Consider the following 20,430-nt stretch of genomic DNA (forward strand, 5'->3'; position numbering starts at 1 on the left):
CTGCTTCCTGCCTGAGATTAAGGGCCTGTCTGCTGAGATTCCCCAGGAAGGGGAGGGACACAGTCTCTCCTCAGCCTCCCTGGAGCTCAGGCTTGCCCACCCATAGCCTGGCATACCCCCAAGACTACAGGTTGCTCAAGTACCCAACATCTTAAGGTCCCTTCAGGAGGGGGCAGGGACCCTAGCCCGGGAACACAGTGGGGGTGGGGTGCTCTGCGCACGTGTGTGTGTGTGTGTGTGTGTGTGTGTGTGTGTGTGTGTGTGTTTTGGGGGGTGGGGACGTGAGGGTCTAGTGTGAAGAGCTGAGGCTGGGGTGACCGTGGTTAGAGAAAGAGAGAAAAGCTGATCTGAGATAGGATGCCCATGGAGGGAGGACTGAAATGCAGGAGCCAGGCATGGCCTGGAGCCAAAGGGTAAGGCTGCCCAGCCTTGAAGGGTGTAGGGGGTGGGGAAGGGGAACCAGCCTGGGGGTGAGAACCCGGAGCCCTTGACCTTGGGATGAGGCCACACTGACCACCTGGTGCTGGGTGCCGGGGACTTGGAACTCCTCCAGCTGTCATGGGGGGAGGGGCTTCTACAGGTGCTTGTCACTCCCCTTCTGCCCTCTCTGGCTGTTAAGCCGATGGTTCCGGCCTCACTCTCTGAAGGACAGGCAGTCTGGGCCCAGAACCGGAGTGGGTTCAGGGCGGGTGTGGGTGAGCAGAGCAGATGCCCAAGGAGCTCAGGGAGGCTGCACGTGGGACAAGAGAAGGGGTGTGGCTGCAAGAACTGGATCACAGGGATTTGTCTAGCATCGCTCTGTGGGCCGTGTGTGTGTGTGTGTGTGTGTGTGTGTGTGTGTGTGTGTGCGCGCGCGTGCGCGCGTGCATGTGCGTGGGCTCTTGTGTACACGTGGGTGTCATTCGTTGTAGGTGCACAGGCTGCTGTGTTTCAAGTCTGCATCTGAAGGACAAGTGCCCTGAGGGGAGAACTCTGACCCCGAGGTCACCTTGCTAGGAGTTCTTTGAGCGCAGAGGCTGAGCCTAATTTATCTCTGTGATCCCAGAGTCCCCAGGGTCTGGCCTATCCCAGGCCCCAGGAATGGTGTATGGGCGTCAGGAGGGGAAGGCTGTCCTTTCTGAGATGGGGTCTTACAAACAGAGAGGTTCTCTTTGGGCCCAAGGCCCTTAGTGGAGTCTGGAGTCTGGATTTGAAGGACCCTTTGTGGGGAACATGGATGCCAGAGGGAGGAAGGGGAAGCCACAGGCAGCTTGGAGGAGGGGAAGAGGAGGCACTTCAGCATAGCCTGTGCCTCTGCTCTGTTCCTGCCTTGGGGCAGACCCCCTCAGCCTTTGCATTACCTTACACCTCACTTGAGACCTGGCTTGTCCTGGCAGAATGTCTGTTAGCACCATTTACTGTCAAGGAAACCAGAGCTGTGAAGATACTTGAACAGGCCACACAGACAGTTGGAACTGGGGTTCCAAGCCTGTTACCCCATTTCCCTCTGACCCAGCCTCCAGTCCCCCAGGTGTCTCCACCTCTCCCTGGCCCATCTCCCTCTTTTCTTCTTTCTTGCATCCCCCTTTTCCTGGCTTGAGATTTTCTCACTGAGCCACACTCTGGGTTTCTGACTTTGTGGTGCCTGTCCCTCTCCAGCTCTGAATCATTCAGAAACTCAGCCCAGGCCCCTCGCACTGTGCTCTCTCTTTCCTGTCCTGCTTCATCCCCAACACGCCACCCCCGCTTCACTCATCTACCCTCTCACAGCCTCTCAGGCTGTGCCCAGCAGGGTGAAGGGCAGAAATCCTTGGCCCTGGTGTCTTTATGTGCTGGGTCTCCACAAATAGCCACCCATCCCCAACTCCTCCACGGGCTGCTCAGTCCTCCCTGCATCTTACAGTATAAGCCCATTCAAGAGCCTTCCAGTACCATACTGTCTTGATTACTGTAGCTTTGTAGTATAGTCTGAAGTCAGGGAGACTGATTCCTCCAACTCCGTTTTTCTTTCTCAAGATTGAAATAAGTAGCTAATGGGAAGCAGCTGCATAGCACAGGGAGATCAGCTCGTTGCTTTGTGACCACCTAGAGGGGTGGGATAGGGAGGGCGGGAGGGAATGGATATGGGGATATATGTATACATATAGCTGATTCACTTTGTTATACATCAGAAACTAACACAACATTGTAAAGCAATTATACTCCAATAAATATGTTTTAAAAAAAAAGAGCCTTCCGGGTCCCAAGAGGGCTCAGCACCCACACATTTTAAGGAGAGGACCCAGGTGACTGTTAGATTCTGGGGTGAGGAATTGACTGATCCTGGAGCTTCAATAAGAAAATCTTCTCAATGCCTGTAGTGGCCGTCCTCAGCCATTACACAGTCTTCCAGGTGCCGAGGAGCACACAGCAAGCAGGGTCAGGGCACAGGCTCCCAGGCTGGGACATAATCTGGAGGTGAAATAGCAAAGTGGGAGGGGGCCTGAGAGTGGGATACATGGACTCTGTGGGGCCCAGAATCACCTGGAGTCCTTCAACATACAGATTGGGGAACCCGCCGTAGGCCTGGGAATCAGAATCTCTAGAGGCCCATCCCAGGAATCCACATTGTAACAGCTTCCTGGCACCATCTGCGAACCACAGGTGTGGCAGGTGCTGTGTGGCATCAGGTGAGCCAAGCTCAATTTGAGTCTTGATAAGAAATGGCTTGAGAAGAAGCCTTGAATACAGGCAGAGGACAACAGGGTGAAGAAAATCGCTGTCCAGGCTGGTGCAGGGGGGCAATTTTCTTTTCTGTTTTCCAAACCTTTTCTGATGTGATCATATGACTTTTCATTTACTATGATTGTTCTCCCTCAAAATGGGAAGGCAAACACTGTTGTGGGAAGAGTACTGGATCAGGAGTCAAGAGACCGGGCTTGCAGCCCTGGTTCTGCTACAAATGGGATGTGAGAGTTCGGTAAGTCGTTCGTCTTCCCATATTTACCATCCAGCCTGTCTCGTAATATTTGATGTCTGCTGAAGACGGTGTCTCTCCCATCCTGGACACACAGCCTGCGTATCTTTGCTTCTGCCTCGCCAGGGCCAGCTTTCTCGATGCTCAGTGGGTCGATCCATGAGGTGGGGGGGAAGGGCAGCGATGGGAACTGAGGGGATTCCAGGGGGCCTCGTCACAGCCTTCTCCACCTTCCCCACCTCTCCAGCCCTGGGGCCTGGGAAGAGGAGGAGGTGTCACTGCCAGAGTTCTTCTTCTCACCCAAGCTGGCAGAGGGGCAGGGCTGGCACTGGTGACACCAGGGCCACTCAGCCCCCGCTTTTCACAAGTCCTTTCTTTTTTGGGTGGAAGGAATTGGAGGGAGTGGGTGAGGAATCTGGGGTTGATGAGCCAGGCTGTAAGACCCTCTAACAGCCCATCAAGTTACAAAAGACTGCCCCCAGCCACCCTCATCCCCCAGGGACAAGTCCCCAGGTCCACCTGATTCCAAGATTCATAATCCCTCCTGCCCCCAAAGCTGGGTAGGAGCTCAGGTCCTTCTGTTCAGAGGTAGGGGGATGGATCCCTTGACGTGAGGATTAGCATGGAGAAGAGGAGTGGGGAGATAGAGGGAGGAACAAGGCTCCACTCGGCCCTCCAGAGCCAAGCACTTAGCGAAAATGTCTCCCAAAAGAGATGTCAGCATTCAGCAGTCTCATGTCTCCTGGGGAAATCAGTCATTCAGGGAAGACTTACTAAAATCTTTCACGTTTCCCCAAAAGTAGCCAAGGGTCCCAAGGTTACCCTCTCTTTCAAGCAATGCTGCCCGGTTGCAAGAGCAGGCAGAAACTTCCCCCTTCCGTAAGAATGGGGAATGGCAGGTAAAGGGCCAGGAGGAGGCCAGTCCCCGGTTCTGGTGCTGTTGTGTGCTGGCCTCCATGCTCAGGGGATGCACTGATTCTCTCTCCTCCCTCCCTGGGTCATGCCCGCCTCCTGGGGCGCCCAGCTTTGCCTTCACCTGCCAACCTGTCTCTCGGTTCAGCTCTAGGTGGGAGCAGAGAGTCCCCATGGGCCCCTAAGGGTGAAGCCCTGTTGGACTGGGGCAAGGATGCAGAGATGGGGCCAGCCCCCAGGGGAGAATTGAGGAGGGCTGGGGTGAAAGGGGGGAGAGAAGAGGTTAACTTTTAACATGGTGAAAATGTTAAAGTATTTCTCAAAACACTCTTACAAATGTAAAGATTTATCTATATATTGACATGCAAAAAATTCCACGACACCTTGTTGAGTGAAAAAAATATATTACAAAGCAGCACGTGTGGTGTTTATACAAAATTATATATATACACGCACACATATATATATGGTGTGTGTGTGTGCGCATGTGCAAAAGACAGAGGGGGTGTGTGCAAGGAGTGATGTCTGGAAGGGTGTTCACCGAAATCTTAATCCTGTTTGCCTCTGGGGGGTAGAATTTGGCATGATTTATACAGTCCTATTTTTACTTTTTTCTACTGCTGAAATTTTCTACATGAGTATGTTTTATCTTTATACACAGGAAAACTCCCAATGATGATATTTTCAACCTGGGGGAAAAAGGATTGTTTTCATGATAAAAGGAATATAACTACATTAGTCAGCAGAAAAGGAAAATAGAGAAAGAAAAGCTCCCGTAGTCCTATCACCAAGGCGGCCCTTCAGAACATGTGGTGGTTTTCCTTCCTGTCAGCCGGCTCTGAATCTGTTCAAATCTGAATCTGTTCAATCTGGCTTTTCCATCCAGGTATAACAATAGACTGGGAAGTGCTGCCCAGGTGTGCCATCTCATGTAAGGCTCATAGCCCCTCTGAAAAGTACATCAGTTTGTTTTCTCTAGCCTAGGGGACTTGAGACACTTGAGGCTGACTTTCAGGCAAGGGAAGTGACTTGCCCAGGTCACATATACCTGAGTGAGGGGAAGAGCCAGTGCTGGGACTCTGAGCACTGGCAGCCCAGTGCTACTTCCAGTGCGCATGGCTGCCAGGCCCCGGTGGTGGAGCTTTTGTGGGCCTGGACCAGCCCAGGACCCTGCAAACCCTCAGCTGTTGCGATGCAATTCGTTTGAAGGAACTCTTCTTGCTGCCCACCAGGTCCCAGGTCTGCCCTGGGGCTGAAGGAACAAGATGCATTGGACACAGTCCACTTGGGTCTCTGGCAAAGAGAAAGAATGCAAACACTTCACACAAGGCCACTCAGCACGGAGCCTGGGCACAGAGTGAGCATCAGTGAACATTCGTCACATGCCCACGGGCGAAGCGGCTCGGAGCCTGCGAGTAAGCCCATCTGGGCCATCACCGAAGGCTTCCCGTAGGAGGGGGCCTTTGAGCTGAGCCTTCAAGAATGGGTGGAATTTCCAGAGGGTCCAGAGAAGAGAAACAGTCTGCATTTCAGGTGGAGGGGTTGACTCTCTCAGAAGGCAAAGTATGCGAACTACAAAGCGCGCGGGGACTCGCTGGTCTACACGGTTGGGGGCCCTGCAGTCCTCACCAACCGCGTAGAATTTGCCGAGTATTAGCCACGAGGGGCGGGGTGAGGCGGGGCGGGGCCGAGGTGTGGGGGTGGGGGTGGGGGTGGGGGTGGGAGGCCCAGAGCGCTTCATAAAGCCACAGCAAAGGCGCCGCGAAGCTAGTGACAGCGGCCCGCTGAAGACGGAGCCCGGGACCTGCCGCGCGCCCGCCAAACGCGGGCGCAGGACCCAGGCGTCCGAACCCGGGCTCCGGTGGGGCCCCCGCCAGCCTCCGCCCAGCCGACCCCCCGCGCCCGCCCCCGCGCGGAGAAGGGCCGGTCCTCGACGGCCGCGGGAAGGTGCCAGCCCGCCCCGGATGGGCATCTTGGAGCCAAGCTGCCGAGACATGCTGACGGGCACCGACCCGATGCCGGCGAGCGACGAGGGCCGGGCGCCAGGCGCCGACTCGCAGAACCGCTACTTCTACCCGGAGCCGGGCGCGCAGGACGCGGCCGACCGTCGCGTGGGCGCCAGCCTGGGGGCGCCCTACGCCGGGGGCGCCCTGGTGCCTGCCCCGCCGGGCCGCTTCCTCGGAGCCTACGCCTACCCGCCCCGACACCAGGCCACCGGCTTCCCCGGGGCGGGCGAGCCCTTCCCGCCGACGCCGGGCGCCGAGGGCTACCAGCCGGGGGATGCCTACACCGCCCCGGACCCGCGCGCCACACTCTACCCGGGCCCGCGCGAGGACTGTGCGCTGCCGGCGGGGCTGGAGGTATCCGGGAAGCTGAGAGTCGCGCTCAACAACCACCTGTTGTGGTCCAAGTTTAATCAGCACCAGACGGAGATGATCATCACCAAGCAGGGGCGGTAAGTGAGGCGCGCGCCGGGAGCGCCGAGCTGTGGGAGCCTCCTCGGCCCCGCCGGCCCGGACAGGGACGCGCTTTTCTTTTTTTTTTTTTTTTTTTCTGTCTAGACGTTGCTAGAGTCTCTGTGTCCCTCGCAGTTTTGGCTCAGGCTTTGGGAGGAAAGAGGAGTTGAGTTTCGGACAGGAAAGTTCTGGGGGTTGTTTACTCTCAGGACCAACAGGCACAACTCAAAAGGGAGATAGAGGAGAGGGGCGCCGTGAGCCGTCGTCCTGGTTTAGGGGGAGGGTGCCTATGGTTTCACCCAGCATTGGGGTGCGGTCCCTGCCTGGTGGGAGGCGCGGAGGGCGCAGGGGGAGTGTGTGCTGTGGGTCTAACAGAGCAGGGCGCCTCTTAGCCCCTGTGTGCGGGGAAACGGAGCGGAGGGCAGAGCCTTACAGTGGGGTGGACAGCAATCCAGCCCTCATCTCCCGGGCCCCTTGTGCCCACCTCTCCCAGCCCCCTTGCTGCTGTTGTGTACAGGTCAACTCTGGGGCAGGGGGTGTGTGTGTGGTAAAACTGGGATTTGGTGACATGGAGAAGTGGTCGCCAAGTTTCCTTTCCGGTAGTACTTTGAGATCATATGTCTGGTGTGCGCATGTGTTGGGAGGGGGGTGGTGGTAAAGTGGGAGGGGGCATAGATTCCTTCCAGACACAGTCCCCTTCCCGAGGGCACAGATGTCCATGGGCCTGAGCAGGTGAAGCTAACCCATGGGTCCCAGCTGGCAGCCAGTCCCACACCTTGTACTCTTCAAGGCTTGTCCCTGAAAGCCTGCCCCACCTTTATCCAGATACTCACCAGTCCATCCTTGGGAACCCATGGTTCCATGGTTCAGGGTCCCCTGAGCTCCGTGCATGCGGGGTAGGGTTTGGGGCCAAGGGTGCTGCTTCCGGAGAGAGTCTCCTACAAGGGGAAAGAAAGAGAAACTTGCAACTTGTGTGGTATTTGTTTAGTAAGCAACACTCTGAGTGGGCCCTGCCTGTGCCTGGTGTGTGAGTGTGCACCCACCCTTCCCGGTGGGGGCCCATATGGGCAGGGGACCAGCGAGGGCCTCTGTGTGGAGGGGCTATGTCATCAGTGGACCTGGGAGGTGTTGAAGAGCAGATACCAAGGGTTGGGCTTGGGGAGGGAGAAGGGAGAGGCCATGCTGGGCCCGAGGGTTGGCATTCAATCTGGGCATTGCTGGATGGATGATTTCTATGGGGTGGCTTGGGATTGAGGGACCTGTCCACCAACCACAACTGGCTTCAAGTTGCTGAACTGTTCCTCTTTCTCGGCGATGAACCCGAGAGAGTTGGCATTTTCTTTCACGGCACGGCCTTCATCTTCTAGGCCTTCTGATAATTGCTCTCTGCTCCCCCAGCCCTAGTCCCTGTCTGGGTGCACCCAGGCATAGCCTAGGCTTCTAGGCTATCGTGTCTGAATTGGAGGAGACCCAGAAGATCCTGTCCCATCTTCTCCCTGGACAGAGAGGGAAATGGACCCAGAGACAGTAAGAGACTTTTCTGAGGTTACACAGCACATTCATCGCTGGCAGAACTGGCACCAGCATGCAGAAGTTATGTACCTGGGTTTCTTTCTCTGGTGCCCCACGACCAGGAGTAAAAACAGCCACCCACACTGTCCGAAGGCCTTGATGCATTCAGAGTGCTTTCACTTCCATTATTTCACTGTGTGCTAGGTAGGCCAAGCGGCCTCCCCATTTACAGCTGAGGGCACTGAGGCCCAGGGGAGCTGGTGGCTTTCACTGGGTTACACGGCAGACCTGAACTCAGGCTCAGGCCTGAACTCTGTTGAGTGGTCAGGAAGCCTTCCCACCCTGGGGCCTGGTGGGGGTCTCCCCACAGCCTTGCAGCCAGGCCCCAGCCCCTCCAGTCTTGAGGGATGAGGTAGAGGGAACTTCAGCAGAACCTCAGGGCTCTGGGGGTGAAGGGCTAGCTGGGGGTCTTAGGCGGATGCGTCTTTCTGTACTGGTTGCCTCCTTTACGCCTACAGCCTCCTTCTTTCCTTTATTTTCCTGCTGAATAATCCTCTCTGGACAAGTTTTGTTGTCTCTCTTTTAGATCCACACACTTAATTTCCTTTATTATGAAAAATTCCAATATATACAAAAGTGAAGAGAAACACGTAACGGGTCTCCATCTACCCATTATCCAGCTTCAATAGCTGTCAGTACTGGTCCAATCTTGTTTCTGCTTTATCCTCGCTCACTTAACTTGTGGTCTGAAACTATATTAGCGATAGTGTAAGTAATTAGTAAGTAAATCCTAGACACTGTATGACTTTATCCTTAAGTAGTTCTCCGCGCACCTCTAAAAATGGCTTTTTAAAAATAAACACAATGCCATTAGCAAACCTGAAAAGAAACTCGTAAATATCGTCAGATTTCCCTGATTGTTTTGTGTGTGCGCACACGCGCATGTTTTACAGTCCTCACACTTTCAATCCATCCTAATGGACTGCTTCGGACACTGCGGGCTGTGGGGCCGTTGGAAGCGGGCGGTGGCCCCTCACCACTTCCTCTGAGGCCTCCTCTTGGATCAGGCCTTGGGGGCCCCATGGCGGGGTGGAGAGGACGGAGGACACACCGCCCCCGATTCAGCACCCCTGACTGTGAGCTTGGGCTCCAGTGATCTGGGAAGTCGGCGGCCATTTCCTTCTGCTACTGGCTTCTGAAAAGGAAGACTTGGGCTCAGAGAACAGCTCCCATTCTGTCCTCCTGCTTTGGTGGGCTGGCCTGTCCTTCCATGGTTTCCAGTGACCCACCAGTCACCACCACATCACCCACGGCTTTCTTCCTTTTTGAAAAATCCTTCCAGCCCAGGCCCACCCACAGCCCCGTAGCCTTTCGCCTTGGGCTGACTCACTCCCTCCCAGATCCTCCCTCTTCCACCCACCCTAGACCCATTCCTCAGTGTGCACACAGTGATGCCCTCCTCCATGGGCAAGAATGGGTTGGGGAGCAGGGGGTGATTCCAGGGCCCAGAGACTGATCCAGGCAGCTCAGATGGGGCTGGGAGGGGAAACGGAGGACAAGAAGATGGACTGGCCAGCTGGAAGGCTGAGAGTTCAAGTTTGTGTGTTTGTGGAGGTTCATGGCCTGATAGACCCCCTCATGTTGCCCGGCCTCGTGTCGTTTCTGGGAGGCAGTCTGTGTGCTGCGCCCAAGTCGGCCGGTGTATGATAGTCGACGGTAGACTTTCTCAGTAGAGGAAGAGAGAGGCGGCTGTCTCGTGTGTGGGTGTGTGGGTGTGCAGTAATTGCCGGCAATCCCCACTTTTCTGGGTGTAATTAGTTGATTATTATAATTAAGATGACTCTGTTGTTAAGCAGCTCAGTTTGTATTTGTGTATGTGTGTGCGAAGTTAGGGCTTGATAAAACAATTTCAGTCCCGTACCATCCTCGATCACCGGCCTCGGCCCTTTTGGTTTTCTCTTCTCTACCTTCCAACTCCAAGAACTTTTTAGATTTTTATTTTATTTTATTTTTTTTAGCTTTAAGCCTGCTTTAATTTGGGCTGACTGGCTTTATTTCTTCTGGAGCAGGTGAAAATGGCTTTGCTCTCTCTTCTGCCGTTTGCTGGTGGCTGTCTATCTATTCAGTGGGTCCGGGGTTGGTGGGAAGAGGCGATCCCTTGACGCCTGAGCGCTTTTTGCGTTTGGATCGGTACAAGGCGTTGCCAGAATACCCTCCTCAAAGGTGGTACCGATTTACACCCCCACCAATAGTGGCCGAGAGGACCCATTATCCCACAGGTTCATCAGCATTAGATATTGTCAATTTTGAAACATTTTGCCAACATGACTGATGAAAACCATGTTTTAATTTGTACTTAACGATGGTGAGTTGGAGCACTGTCAGAGGCGTACAGGATGGGGACGGGATATGATGACTTTGTGAATCATTTCAGACTGGATGGTCCTTAGAAGCAGCAGAGGAACTTGGGGTCTTGAACCCTGTGCTCTGAGGGCTGAGTGAGTGGTGAGCGGTCTTTCCTAGGGGCTCAGTTTGGCACCAGACCCATCTTCACTCCTGGTTCCTTCCCAGCAAAGTGTCGTGTAAATCAGAGGCTATTTTGGGATCCCAGCTGGTGGTGATTCTAGACTTTTAGGGTGAAGTTGAGACCTCCCTTCTCCTCTCCCTCTTCCCCACAGTCTTCCTGTGTCTCCTGCCTTTCACTCTACCAGCGATGAGCAGGATGGGGTGATGGAGACGGTAGCATGCGCTCTGCCATCAGGAGACCCCATTTCTGCTCTCCCGCCGTGGAGCCGTCGCCAAACCTCTCTGAGCGTCATTTTCTTCAAGTATAAATTGGAAATAACATTTTATATTTCAAAGGACTGGTTCAGTGAACTGGCTGCTGCATAAGTAGGGGCACTTGAATTAATATGTTCCCTTCTCTCGATTACTACATGTTTAGATAGGAACTGGTTACCATATAGGACACATGAATGACCTGACCACTGTTGTAGAATGAGCTGGTGGTAGAAACGGGTTGAAAGTATTCTCCCACCCTAGATTGCTCAGTCTCCTCCCTAACCTTTGACTCCTCCAGTTGACTGGTGTACCGAGCTCCTGGGACCGAGGGCCTCAGACCGGAACTCTGGACTCTTGCTTGGGGCTCTTCAGCCAGGCCAGAGGGCTTTGATAGTTCTGGGCCTGGGAGAAGGTGGGATGGGGGTGGGATGGGAGAGACGGTGAGCTGAGTTTCACATCCTTCAAACTCCTTAACAGCTCTCAGAGGAAAGATGGACAGGAGTTATTATCTCCATTTACGGGTGAAGAAAGTGAGGTTTGGCTTGGGAATTAACTTATCCAAGGCCATAGGGCCACTAAGTCTCTTTTTCTCAGCCCAGGAGAGTCTGGGGAAGACAGGAATGTGACAGTACCCTCCCGGGAGATCTTTCCAAGGTTATTAGCGATGTTGATCTGGGACCCTCTGGGGACTAGAATCCACCCCAAAGTGCTCCTAAGGGGGCTTCCCTGGTGGTGCAGTGGTTGAGAGTCCGCCTGCTGATGCAGGGGACACGGGTTCATGCCCCGGTCCGGGAAGATCCCACATGCCGCGGAGCGGCTGGGCCCATGAGCCATGGCCACTGAGCCTGCGCGTCCGGAGCCTGTGCTCCGCAACGGGAGAGGCCACAACAGTGAGAGGCCCGTGTACCGAAAAAAAAAAAAAAGTGCTCCTAGGCCCCTAGAACTCTCCCTCCCCCAGGTTTCCTCACTCATGAACCAGTGCCTTTCTTCCCAACCTGCAGGGCTTCTTGTAGGGGAAGGGAGAAGTGTGTGGGAATGAAAAGTAATTCTGATGAGGATTTGACTCTGCCAGCTTAGAAACTCTGCTCTTCCTGCTTGGGTTAGAAGAGAAAGACTAAGCCATAGATGTGCTGGTTGTAGTGATGGTGGTGATGGGCTGGTGTTGGTTGTAGTGGTGGTGGTGATGGGCTGGTGGTGGTTGTAGTGGTGGTGGTGATGGGCTGGTGGTGGTTGTAGTGGTGGTGGTGGTGGTGGGGATAGTGATGGTGGAGGTGCTGGTTGTAGTGATGGTGGTGATGGGCTGGTGGTGGTTGTAGTGGTGGTGAGGGGGTAGTGATGGTGGAGGTGTTGGTTGTAGTGGTGGTGGTGATAGCCTGGTGGTGGTTGTAGTGGTGGTGGCGGGGGTGGGGGTAGTGATGGTGGTGATGGGGAGAGTGGTGGTTGTGGTGGTTGGGGGGGTAGTGATGGTGGAGGTGTTAGTTGTAGTGATGGCAGTAATGGCCGTGGTGTTGGTTATAGTAATGGTGGTGAAGGTGGAGGTGTTGATTGTAGTGATGTGGTGTTGGGGGTAGTGATAGTAGACATGATGGTTTTAGTGGTGGTGGTGATGGTGGAGGTGGTGGAGATGATTGTGGTATGGTAGTGCTTCTTCCTCTGAATCTATTGCTCAGCACAATAGCACAGCATCCCAAATCCAACTTCCTCCACTTTTCCTGGGAACCAGGACTTTGAACATGAGGACGGTGCTCAATAGAGTCCCTCTTCCAGGTGGATGGGAAGCTCCAGCTAGAACTTCAGTTACTTCTCTGAAGACCCTGGAGCAGGCTGTGCTACAGACATCAGGCCCAGGAGGATGGGGCAGGGAGAGCCTGTGGATGGGTGCTCTGGAGCTAGGTGCATGTTAGCACCGTGAGAGCCATGATGGAGAGGATGGATGACAGACTAAGGCCAGACCAGGGTTCAGGGAACTGAGAGATGAGGACCTACTAGGAACTGCTTGTGTGGGGCTGGCTTGTGCCTTTGCTCCCCCTCTAGGGAGCACGCTAAGGCTTGCAGCTAATGTCTAGCAACTGACCCTCTGAAAGAAAAACATTTTTAAAAGTCCCGATTCATAGTGTTTGCTGATTTCCATGGTAAATACCCCTCTAATGGCTGCTCGTAAGCTGCCCATGTGATATCCCTGAATGCGGAGTTGGGAAGACACGTGTGGTAGTGCACATAACCTGGTATCTCCACCGGACAGGTACAATAGATGTAAACGATCTCAAGAGCAGAGATAATAGTAAACTGGAGTAAAAAGAACTGAGAAGTGATTTTTTTTGAGTATTTATTACCTTGGCTTGTAATGTAATATATTTAATTGTAAATTTATGTGATTTAATTTTTAATCGTGGCTGTTTAACAACTGGCTGGCAGACTTCCTGGACTTCTCCAGCTGGCTCTGGTGAGGGCTGGGAGCCGGCTCCAGCACACCAGCGACGGACAGCCTTTGCGCAGGGCACGGCTGTCCGGGGGCTGGGGGCTGATGGGTATTGATGGGTCTCTCTGTTCTCCCCAGGCGGATGTTCCCATTCCTCTCATTTACTGTGGCTGGGCTGGAGCCCACCAGCCATTACCGGATATTTGTGGACGTGGTCTTGGTGGACCAGCATCACTGGCGGTATCAGAGCGGCAAGTGGGTGCCGTGTGGAAAGGCTGGGGGCAACATGCCAGGTACGCGCCTCCTTGGGAACTGGGGGGCATGCTTTTTGTCTAATACTGGGCGCCCCCTGGTGGATCCAAGAGGAACCCCCAAGCCCCTGGCCCTGACTCCTAGGATTTCATTCTCTGTTCCATCCCTCCCATCCCATCCCACCCCACCCCACTCCACCCAACCCCATCCCCTCCCACTTCTCACTTCCGTTCTGTTTGTCATCTCTTCTACTTTGCTCTAGCCTGTCTTCGGCTCAGTCCTCTGCCCACAGCTCCCCCTGTCCTGCCCCGTCTGTCCTCCCCCTGCATCCTTCTTGCCATTCCCCTCAGAACAGGCAAAGAAGCCCCACGTCACCAGGGGTCTGGTCCCAAGGGCTGCATGCCAAAGAGATTAACTGTCCACAGGGAACCGCCTGTACGTCCACCCAGATTCTCCCAACACCGGAGCCCACTGGATGCGCCAGGAAGTTTCATTTGGGAAACTAAAGCTCACGAACAACAAAGGGGCCTCCAACAATGTGACCCAGGTGGGACTCCTCCCCATGGGATAGCCCCGCACCCCTCCCTGTCCCCGAGGTTGCAGCGGGTCCTGCAGGCTGCTTCTGTTCTGGAAGAGCGACTGTTCTCCCTCTCTGACTCTGGTTCTTTTCCACCCACCTTGGGAGGAAGCTGAATCTCAGGGCAGACAGGCGTCACATTTGGGCCAACACGGACCAAACCAGCCAGGGGGTTTCTTCACTGAATCCTGGGCTACCATCACTCGTGTACCATATTGGGTATAGAGTTGGTACCGGTGGTCCCAGGATGCAAAGTTTCTTTGAGTTGAGAAATTCTATTAAAAGCGCCCTTATCCCTGAAAAGCCCTGTTTGTGCTAATACCTTGGTCACAGTGGACATCTGGGGATAGGTAAAGGGGCAAGAGAATAGAATTAGTGCCCTGAAGAGGCCAGGGACTGGGGTTGGAAGCCTGGGAGAAGTTATGTGGTGGCAGGGCAGAGGAATGGGCACGAGGACCTCAGGGTCCTTTCTAGCTTGGCCGTGGGGCTGGCCATAGGTGGGGCTGGGAGAGGGTTCCTTTGAACTGCCTCCTCCCACCCTCACGGCCGTCCTACCCTCTCTCAGATGATCGTGCTCCAGTCCCTCCATAAGTACCAGCCGCGGCTGCACATCGTCGAGGTCAGCGATGGAGAGCCAGAGGCGGCCTGCAACGCTCCCAACACACACATCTTTACTTTCCAAGAAACCCAGTTCATCGCCGTGACCGCCTACCAGAACGCCGAGGTGAGGGCTCCCTGGGCGAGGGTGGGCTGAGCCTGTGGCGGGGCGGGGGGACGACGAGGGGGAGAGTGGAGCCCCCAGTCTTCCTGGGAGCGATTTTGGAAGTTCCCCGGCCTCAGACTCAGGACTCAGGTGACTCTGTTTCACTTCTCTCTAGATTACTCAGCTGAAAATTGATAATAACCCTTTTGCCAAAGGATTCCGGGAGAACTTTGAGTCGTAAGTGCCACTGGGTTCATCTCATGTTTGCGGAGGCCTCCTCTTGTCCCTCTGAGACCAGATGAGTGCTCAGCACGTCCCCTCTCTGCCTCTGCGGTGGGGAAGTGTGGGCTGGGTACTGGAGGGTGGCAGGCAAGTCAGGAAAGAGGGTCTGGGGAGGGACGTGAGACAGGCAGGCTCCTAAGTGACCAGTTCCGTTCGTGACCCCTGTCTTTTGCTTCCTGTTTTTTTTTTAGCATGTATGCATCTGTTGACACCAGTGTCCTCTCCCCACCTGGACCCAACTGTCAGTTGCTTGGGGGAGACCACTACTCTCCTCTGCTCCCCAACCAGTATCCCGTTCCCAGCTGTTTCTACCCCAACCTTCCCAGCCAGGCCAAGGATGTGGTTCCCCAGCCTTACTGGCTGGGGGCCCCTCGGGACCACAGCTACGAGGCCGAGTTTCGAGCTGTCAGCATGAAGCCTTCATTCCTGCCCTCTGCCTCTGGGTCTGCTATGTCCTACTACCGAAGCCAGGAGGTCCTGGCGCCTGGAGCTGGCTGGCCTGTGACCCCCCAGTACCCTCCCAAGATGGGCCCAACCAGCTGGTTCCGCTCCACGCGAACTCTGCCCATGGAACCTGGCCCTGGAGCCTCAGAGGGGCGGGGGCCGGAAGACCAGGGCTCCCCGTCCTTGTGGACTGAGATCACGCCCATCCGGCCAGAGTCCAGCGACTCGGGACTGGGTGAAAGAGACTCTAAGAGGAGGCGTGTGTCCCCCTATCCTTCTAGTGGCGATAGCTCCTCCCCTGCGGGGGCCCCTTCTCCTTTTGATAAGGAAACCGAAGGCCAGTTTTATAACTATTTTCCCAATTGAGCAGTTGACATGGTGAAAGGAGCAGAAAGAGTGTCATCAGGTTGGTGACACCAACTAACGTAGCCCACAGACCCAGGACTGAGCCGTCCCCAGCTCCCTCTGTCCCATCTCCTTCTGTAGCTGGTTGAGGAAGAGGGGTCCAAGAAGGATTCTGGGGTTCACTTGCTGCCTCCTGGCCCACAATGAAACCTGCGAGGAGTGTTCTCTGCCCCTTCCTCTGTCCCAACTACACTCATTAACCTGGTGCTGCTGCTGGTTGTGGGTTCCCAGCTGGAGAACAGAAAACAGACAATGGAAGGTCTGGGACACAAAGGAGCTTCCTCCCTTCTGCGGGGTGTAGGGGTGGGAGTGGGGGGTCAGGATTAGGTGGGACAGCCAGACTGGAAACTCAGATCTCTTCCTCTGCAGAGTAACTTTCAACATTTGTGTGTGTGTGTTAATCCCTGATCTGGAAATAAAGACACATGAATTTTATAACAGCCAGCCAGCCACAGTCAGGGGAGAGGACCCAATGACTCTGGGCAGCTGGCTTGGGCCGCACCCTCTTAGAGGCAGTGGGGATCCCAAGGAAGGGGCTGGAAAGGGGGGGATTATGCACAACTCAAGAAGCAAGGTCTTGGGGGGGGTGAGGGTGCATTTTTCTTTTTTATTTTTTGGGAACGGGGGAGGCTATTTATTGTACAGAGAGTGGTGTCCGGATATATTGCTTTTGTCTTCATCACTTTCTGAAAATAAACACGAAACTGTCAAGTGTGTCCTGCTTTAGTGCCTGGGTGGGGGACATGGGCGGGGACTCTACCGGGAACTGCAAGTGCACCAAAGCTGTTCTCTCTGCTCTAGAACAGAACTTGAAGTTCCGAAGACCATGTACCTCCTAGAAACCAGAGGTGACTTCATTCAGGGGATAAACTGAGTTAGAGCAATGCTGCGTGTCCTGCCTTTGGTGCTCAGGTTAATGGCTGATGCCACTTCTTAAGGTGTCTTGGGATACCCTGACCTGTAGAGCAGGGTGTGAGGGCAAGACCAGAGGATGGGGGCTGGATCGGGGCGGGTGGGTCTGAGGAGAAGAATGACACTTGATTTCTCTTTGCATTTCTAGCAGCTTTGGATCCTCCGTCTTCATCTTAGGGTTGTTCAAGGATTAAAGGAGTAAATGTAAATAGGACTACATGAAATTGCTGTTTTTGTAGGTCAAAAACAGCCAAATATTGGCAATTTCATATATTTTACCCTAGTACATGTAAAGGGTTTAGAACAGTGCCAGATAAACAGTAAGCACTAAGCTTCTGTTTATCTGGCAGTAAGCACTAAGCACTCAGAGTGTAAACTATCATCATTGTCATTATTATTATTCTCTAGCTGTTTCTCTCTCCTTATACACATACTGAATTGCATTTGTAAAATGATACATGCTTCTTTTAAAGAACTGAAGCAATGCAGAAAACTATAAAGACAACAATAAATTATCCTAAATCTTACCACCCATCAATAATTATCATTAACATTAGATGGATTGGAGAGACAGAAACATTTTTATAATATTGGAATCATACTGAAAATTCTTTTTCTTAATAAAACCTATTGAATTTTCATTAACAGAAGTCAATAATAATAATAACCCACCAAACCATCAAAACCCCCAAGAATCTCAAGTGAATGAGGACAATTGCCGAAGTCAAATCTTCCTTCATGATAAGAGATATTTCCTGAAAGAGCACTCTAAGGTTAAAAAAGGAGCTTATGAGAAACATTAAGAGGTTGGAGTTACTATGTTTGCCTCACCCCAGTCCACAGTATACCCCATTCTAATGTGGGAACATCATTATAGGCTGTATAGGTGTTCTTCCAATTCTTTTTAGAGCCTGGAAAACTTCACTAATGTCTCACAGTTCACATTCCCTCTTTTACTGATCTCTGCCCAGAGGTAATTTTCATCACCATCTAGTCAGAAGAAGGAAAAGATAAGGAGACATACATATTTGGTTCCATCCTCTGGATTTGGAAGCTCATCTTCTTAAAATGACAAGAGAAGTTCAGCCATATTTCACTCTGTGAATGTAGATTAATCCTCCCCATGCCCCACCCCTTGGCTGTCACTCCTTGGAGTTAATGATATTAAACTGAGCCTATTTCCTTTCTTGGGAACTGTTGTGAGTAATTACAATACTCTTCTTTAAAAAAAATTTTTTTTAATTAATTTATTTTATTTATTTATTTTTGGCTGTGTTGGGTCTTTGTTGCTGCACACGGGCTTTCTCTAGTTGCGGTGAGCGGGGGCTACTCTTTGTTGGGGTGCGCAGGCTTCTCATTGTCATGGCTTCTCTTGTTGTGGAGCACGGGCTCTAGGCACTCGGGCTTCAGTAGCTGTGGCACACGGGCTCAGTAGTTGTGGCTCGCGGGCTCTAGAGTGCAGGCTCAGTAGCTGTGGTGCACAGGCTTAGTTGCTCCACGGCATGTGGGGTCTTCCTGGACCAGGGCTCGAACCCGTGTCCCCTGCATCGGCAGGCGGACCCTCAACCACTGCGCCATCAGGGAAGCCCAGGTATTAAGTTTTTTTCTCTATAAAAGGTATCTTTTAAAAATATATATTTCCTAATTGTTACTAGTATATAGAATTACAATTAATTTTGTATGCTAATCATAAGATCCAGGCACCTTGCTAAATTCTCTTACTATTTTTCAGTGGTTTGCTATAAATTCATTACTTTCTCTATGGCCAATCAGGTTATTTCAAATAACAAGAGTTTTATTTCCTCCTTTTGAATCGTTATGCTTCTAATTTCCTCTTTTTTATTTTTTAAATTTTTATTGGAATATAGTTGATTTACAATGTTGTGTTAGTTTCAGGTGTACAGCAAAGTGAATCAGTTACACATATACATATATCCACTCTTTTTTTAGATTCTTTTCCCATATAGGCCATTACAGAGTATTGAATAGAGTTCCCTGTGCTATGCAGTAGGTTCTTATTAGTTATCGATTTTATATATAGTAATATGTATATGTCAGTCCCAATCTCCCAATTTATCCCTCTCCTACCCTTATCCCCTGTAACCAAAAGTTTGTTTTCTACATCTGTGACTCTACTTGTTTTGTAAATAAGTTCATTTGTACCCTTTTTTAAGATTCCATCTAATTTCTTCTTTCTTCTTCTTATCGTATTGTACGGGCCAGAACTTCAAGTGCTAGTTTCTTGCCCTTGGAGGGATGATTTTCCCCCATTTATTCCACTTTCCCCCTTATGCTGGTTTGGTATTTCTGTAACCTATTTCTCTTATTTTAGTGGTATCTCTATACAGTTTATATGCACATTTGACCTAACAACGTTGTAATGTTGAATGATATTTTGCCCTCCATTCCGGTCAGTAGAACAATTTTAGATCACTTTAGCTCTGCTCTAACCCCTCCTGACTCACTATTGCTTTCCCCCAACTTACTGATTTTGAACATTTCAGCTCTGGTTTTTTTGTTTTTTGTTTTTTAATCCCACAGATTAGACTCCTGTATTATTTTACTGAGACAGAACTTGTTTGGGCTTACTTTTTTTTTTTTTTCTTTTTGCGGTACACGGGCCTCTCACTGTTGTGGCGTCTCCCGTTGCGGAGCACAGGCTCCGGACGTGCAGGCTCAGCGGCCATGGCTCACGGGCCCAGCCGCTCCGCGGCATGTGGGATCTTCCCAGACCGGGGCATGAACCCGTGTCCCCTGCATCGGCAGGCGGACTCTCAACCACTGCGCCACCAGGGAAGCCCTGGGCTTACTTTTATGTTACTATTCGTTTTGTTCACTTTTCCTTTCTGCATTTCTACTTTTTTCTGGGATCATTTTCCTATTTCTTTTTTAAATTTTGTATTTTATTTTATTTTATTATTTGGCTGCATCGGGTCTTAGTTGCAGCATGTGGAATCTTTTGCAGCACGCTGGCTTCTCTCTAGCTGCAGTGCACGGGCTCTAGAGCGAGCGGGCTTAGTTGCCCTGTGGCATGTGGGATCTTAGTTCCCCGATCAGGGATCAAGCCCGCGTCCTTGCATTGGAAGGCGGATTCTTAACCACTGGACCACCAGGGAAGTCTCCATTTTCCTACTTCTTGAACTAAATCCTTTATATGTTCTTTTAGAGAGGATCTCTTTGTAAACTCCACATGTGTTATTTCTTATAAATATTATTGTTTTTTCCCTCATTAATGAATAACATTTGCTGAGAAGACAATTCTAAATGCTTAGTAATTTTTTTCTTATCATTTTATAGAAGTTATTCCACTGTCTTCTGGCTTCTGTTGTTGCTTGTGAAATCTGCTGCTACCCTAATTGCCATTCTTTTGTAGGTCATCTGTCTTTTTCTTTCTGCTTTCCAGATCTTCTCTTTATATTTGATGTCCAACAGACTCACTATGATGTGACAAGGTATGAATTGATTTTTCTTGCTCATTTTGGGATATTCTGTGCTTCCTGGATCTGTGTATTCATGGTTTTCATCAGTTCTGAAAATTCTCAGTCAATTATCTTTTAATTTTTTAATTGAAGTATAGTTATTTATAATATTATATTAGTTAATTACTTTTTTAAAATATTGCTTCTTTCCATTCTCTTTAATTTCACCCTTTGGGACTCCAATCAGATGGATGTAAGAAATTGTTATTCTATTATTATTCATGTCTCACAACTCTCTATTATATTTTCCCCCTTGCCTTTCTTTGCTGCATTCTGGATAAATTCCTGGGATATATGTTTTAGTTAAATTCTACTTTCAACTGTATCGAATAGGCTGATTGATTAGCCCATCCATTGAGGG

The 20,430-nt window shown here is 51.7% G+C and overlaps 1 protein-coding gene across 1 annotated transcript; it reads left to right on the forward strand.

The window, feature by feature from the left end:
* Window positions 1–5,637: 5,637 nt before the first annotated feature.
* On the forward strand, window positions 5,638–16,385 carry TBX21 (T-box transcription factor 21). The gene is made up of 6 exons (XM_004282693.2): window positions 5,638–6,302; window positions 13,154–13,308; window positions 13,693–13,814; window positions 14,410–14,568; window positions 14,723–14,784; window positions 15,021–16,385. The coding sequence occupies exons 1-6, from the start codon at window positions 5,812–5,814 to the stop codon at window positions 15,637–15,639; spliced, it is 1,608 nt and encodes a 535-aa protein (XP_004282741.1). The 5' UTR covers window positions 5,638–5,811; the 3' UTR covers window positions 15,640–16,385.
* Window positions 16,386–20,430: the final 4,045 nt, after the last annotated feature.

Source organism: Orcinus orca, chromosome 19 (assembly GCF_937001465.1).
Source record: "Orcinus orca chromosome 19, mOrcOrc1.1, whole genome shotgun sequence".
NCBI lineage: Eukaryota > Metazoa > Chordata > Mammalia > Artiodactyla > Delphinidae > Orcinus > Orcinus orca.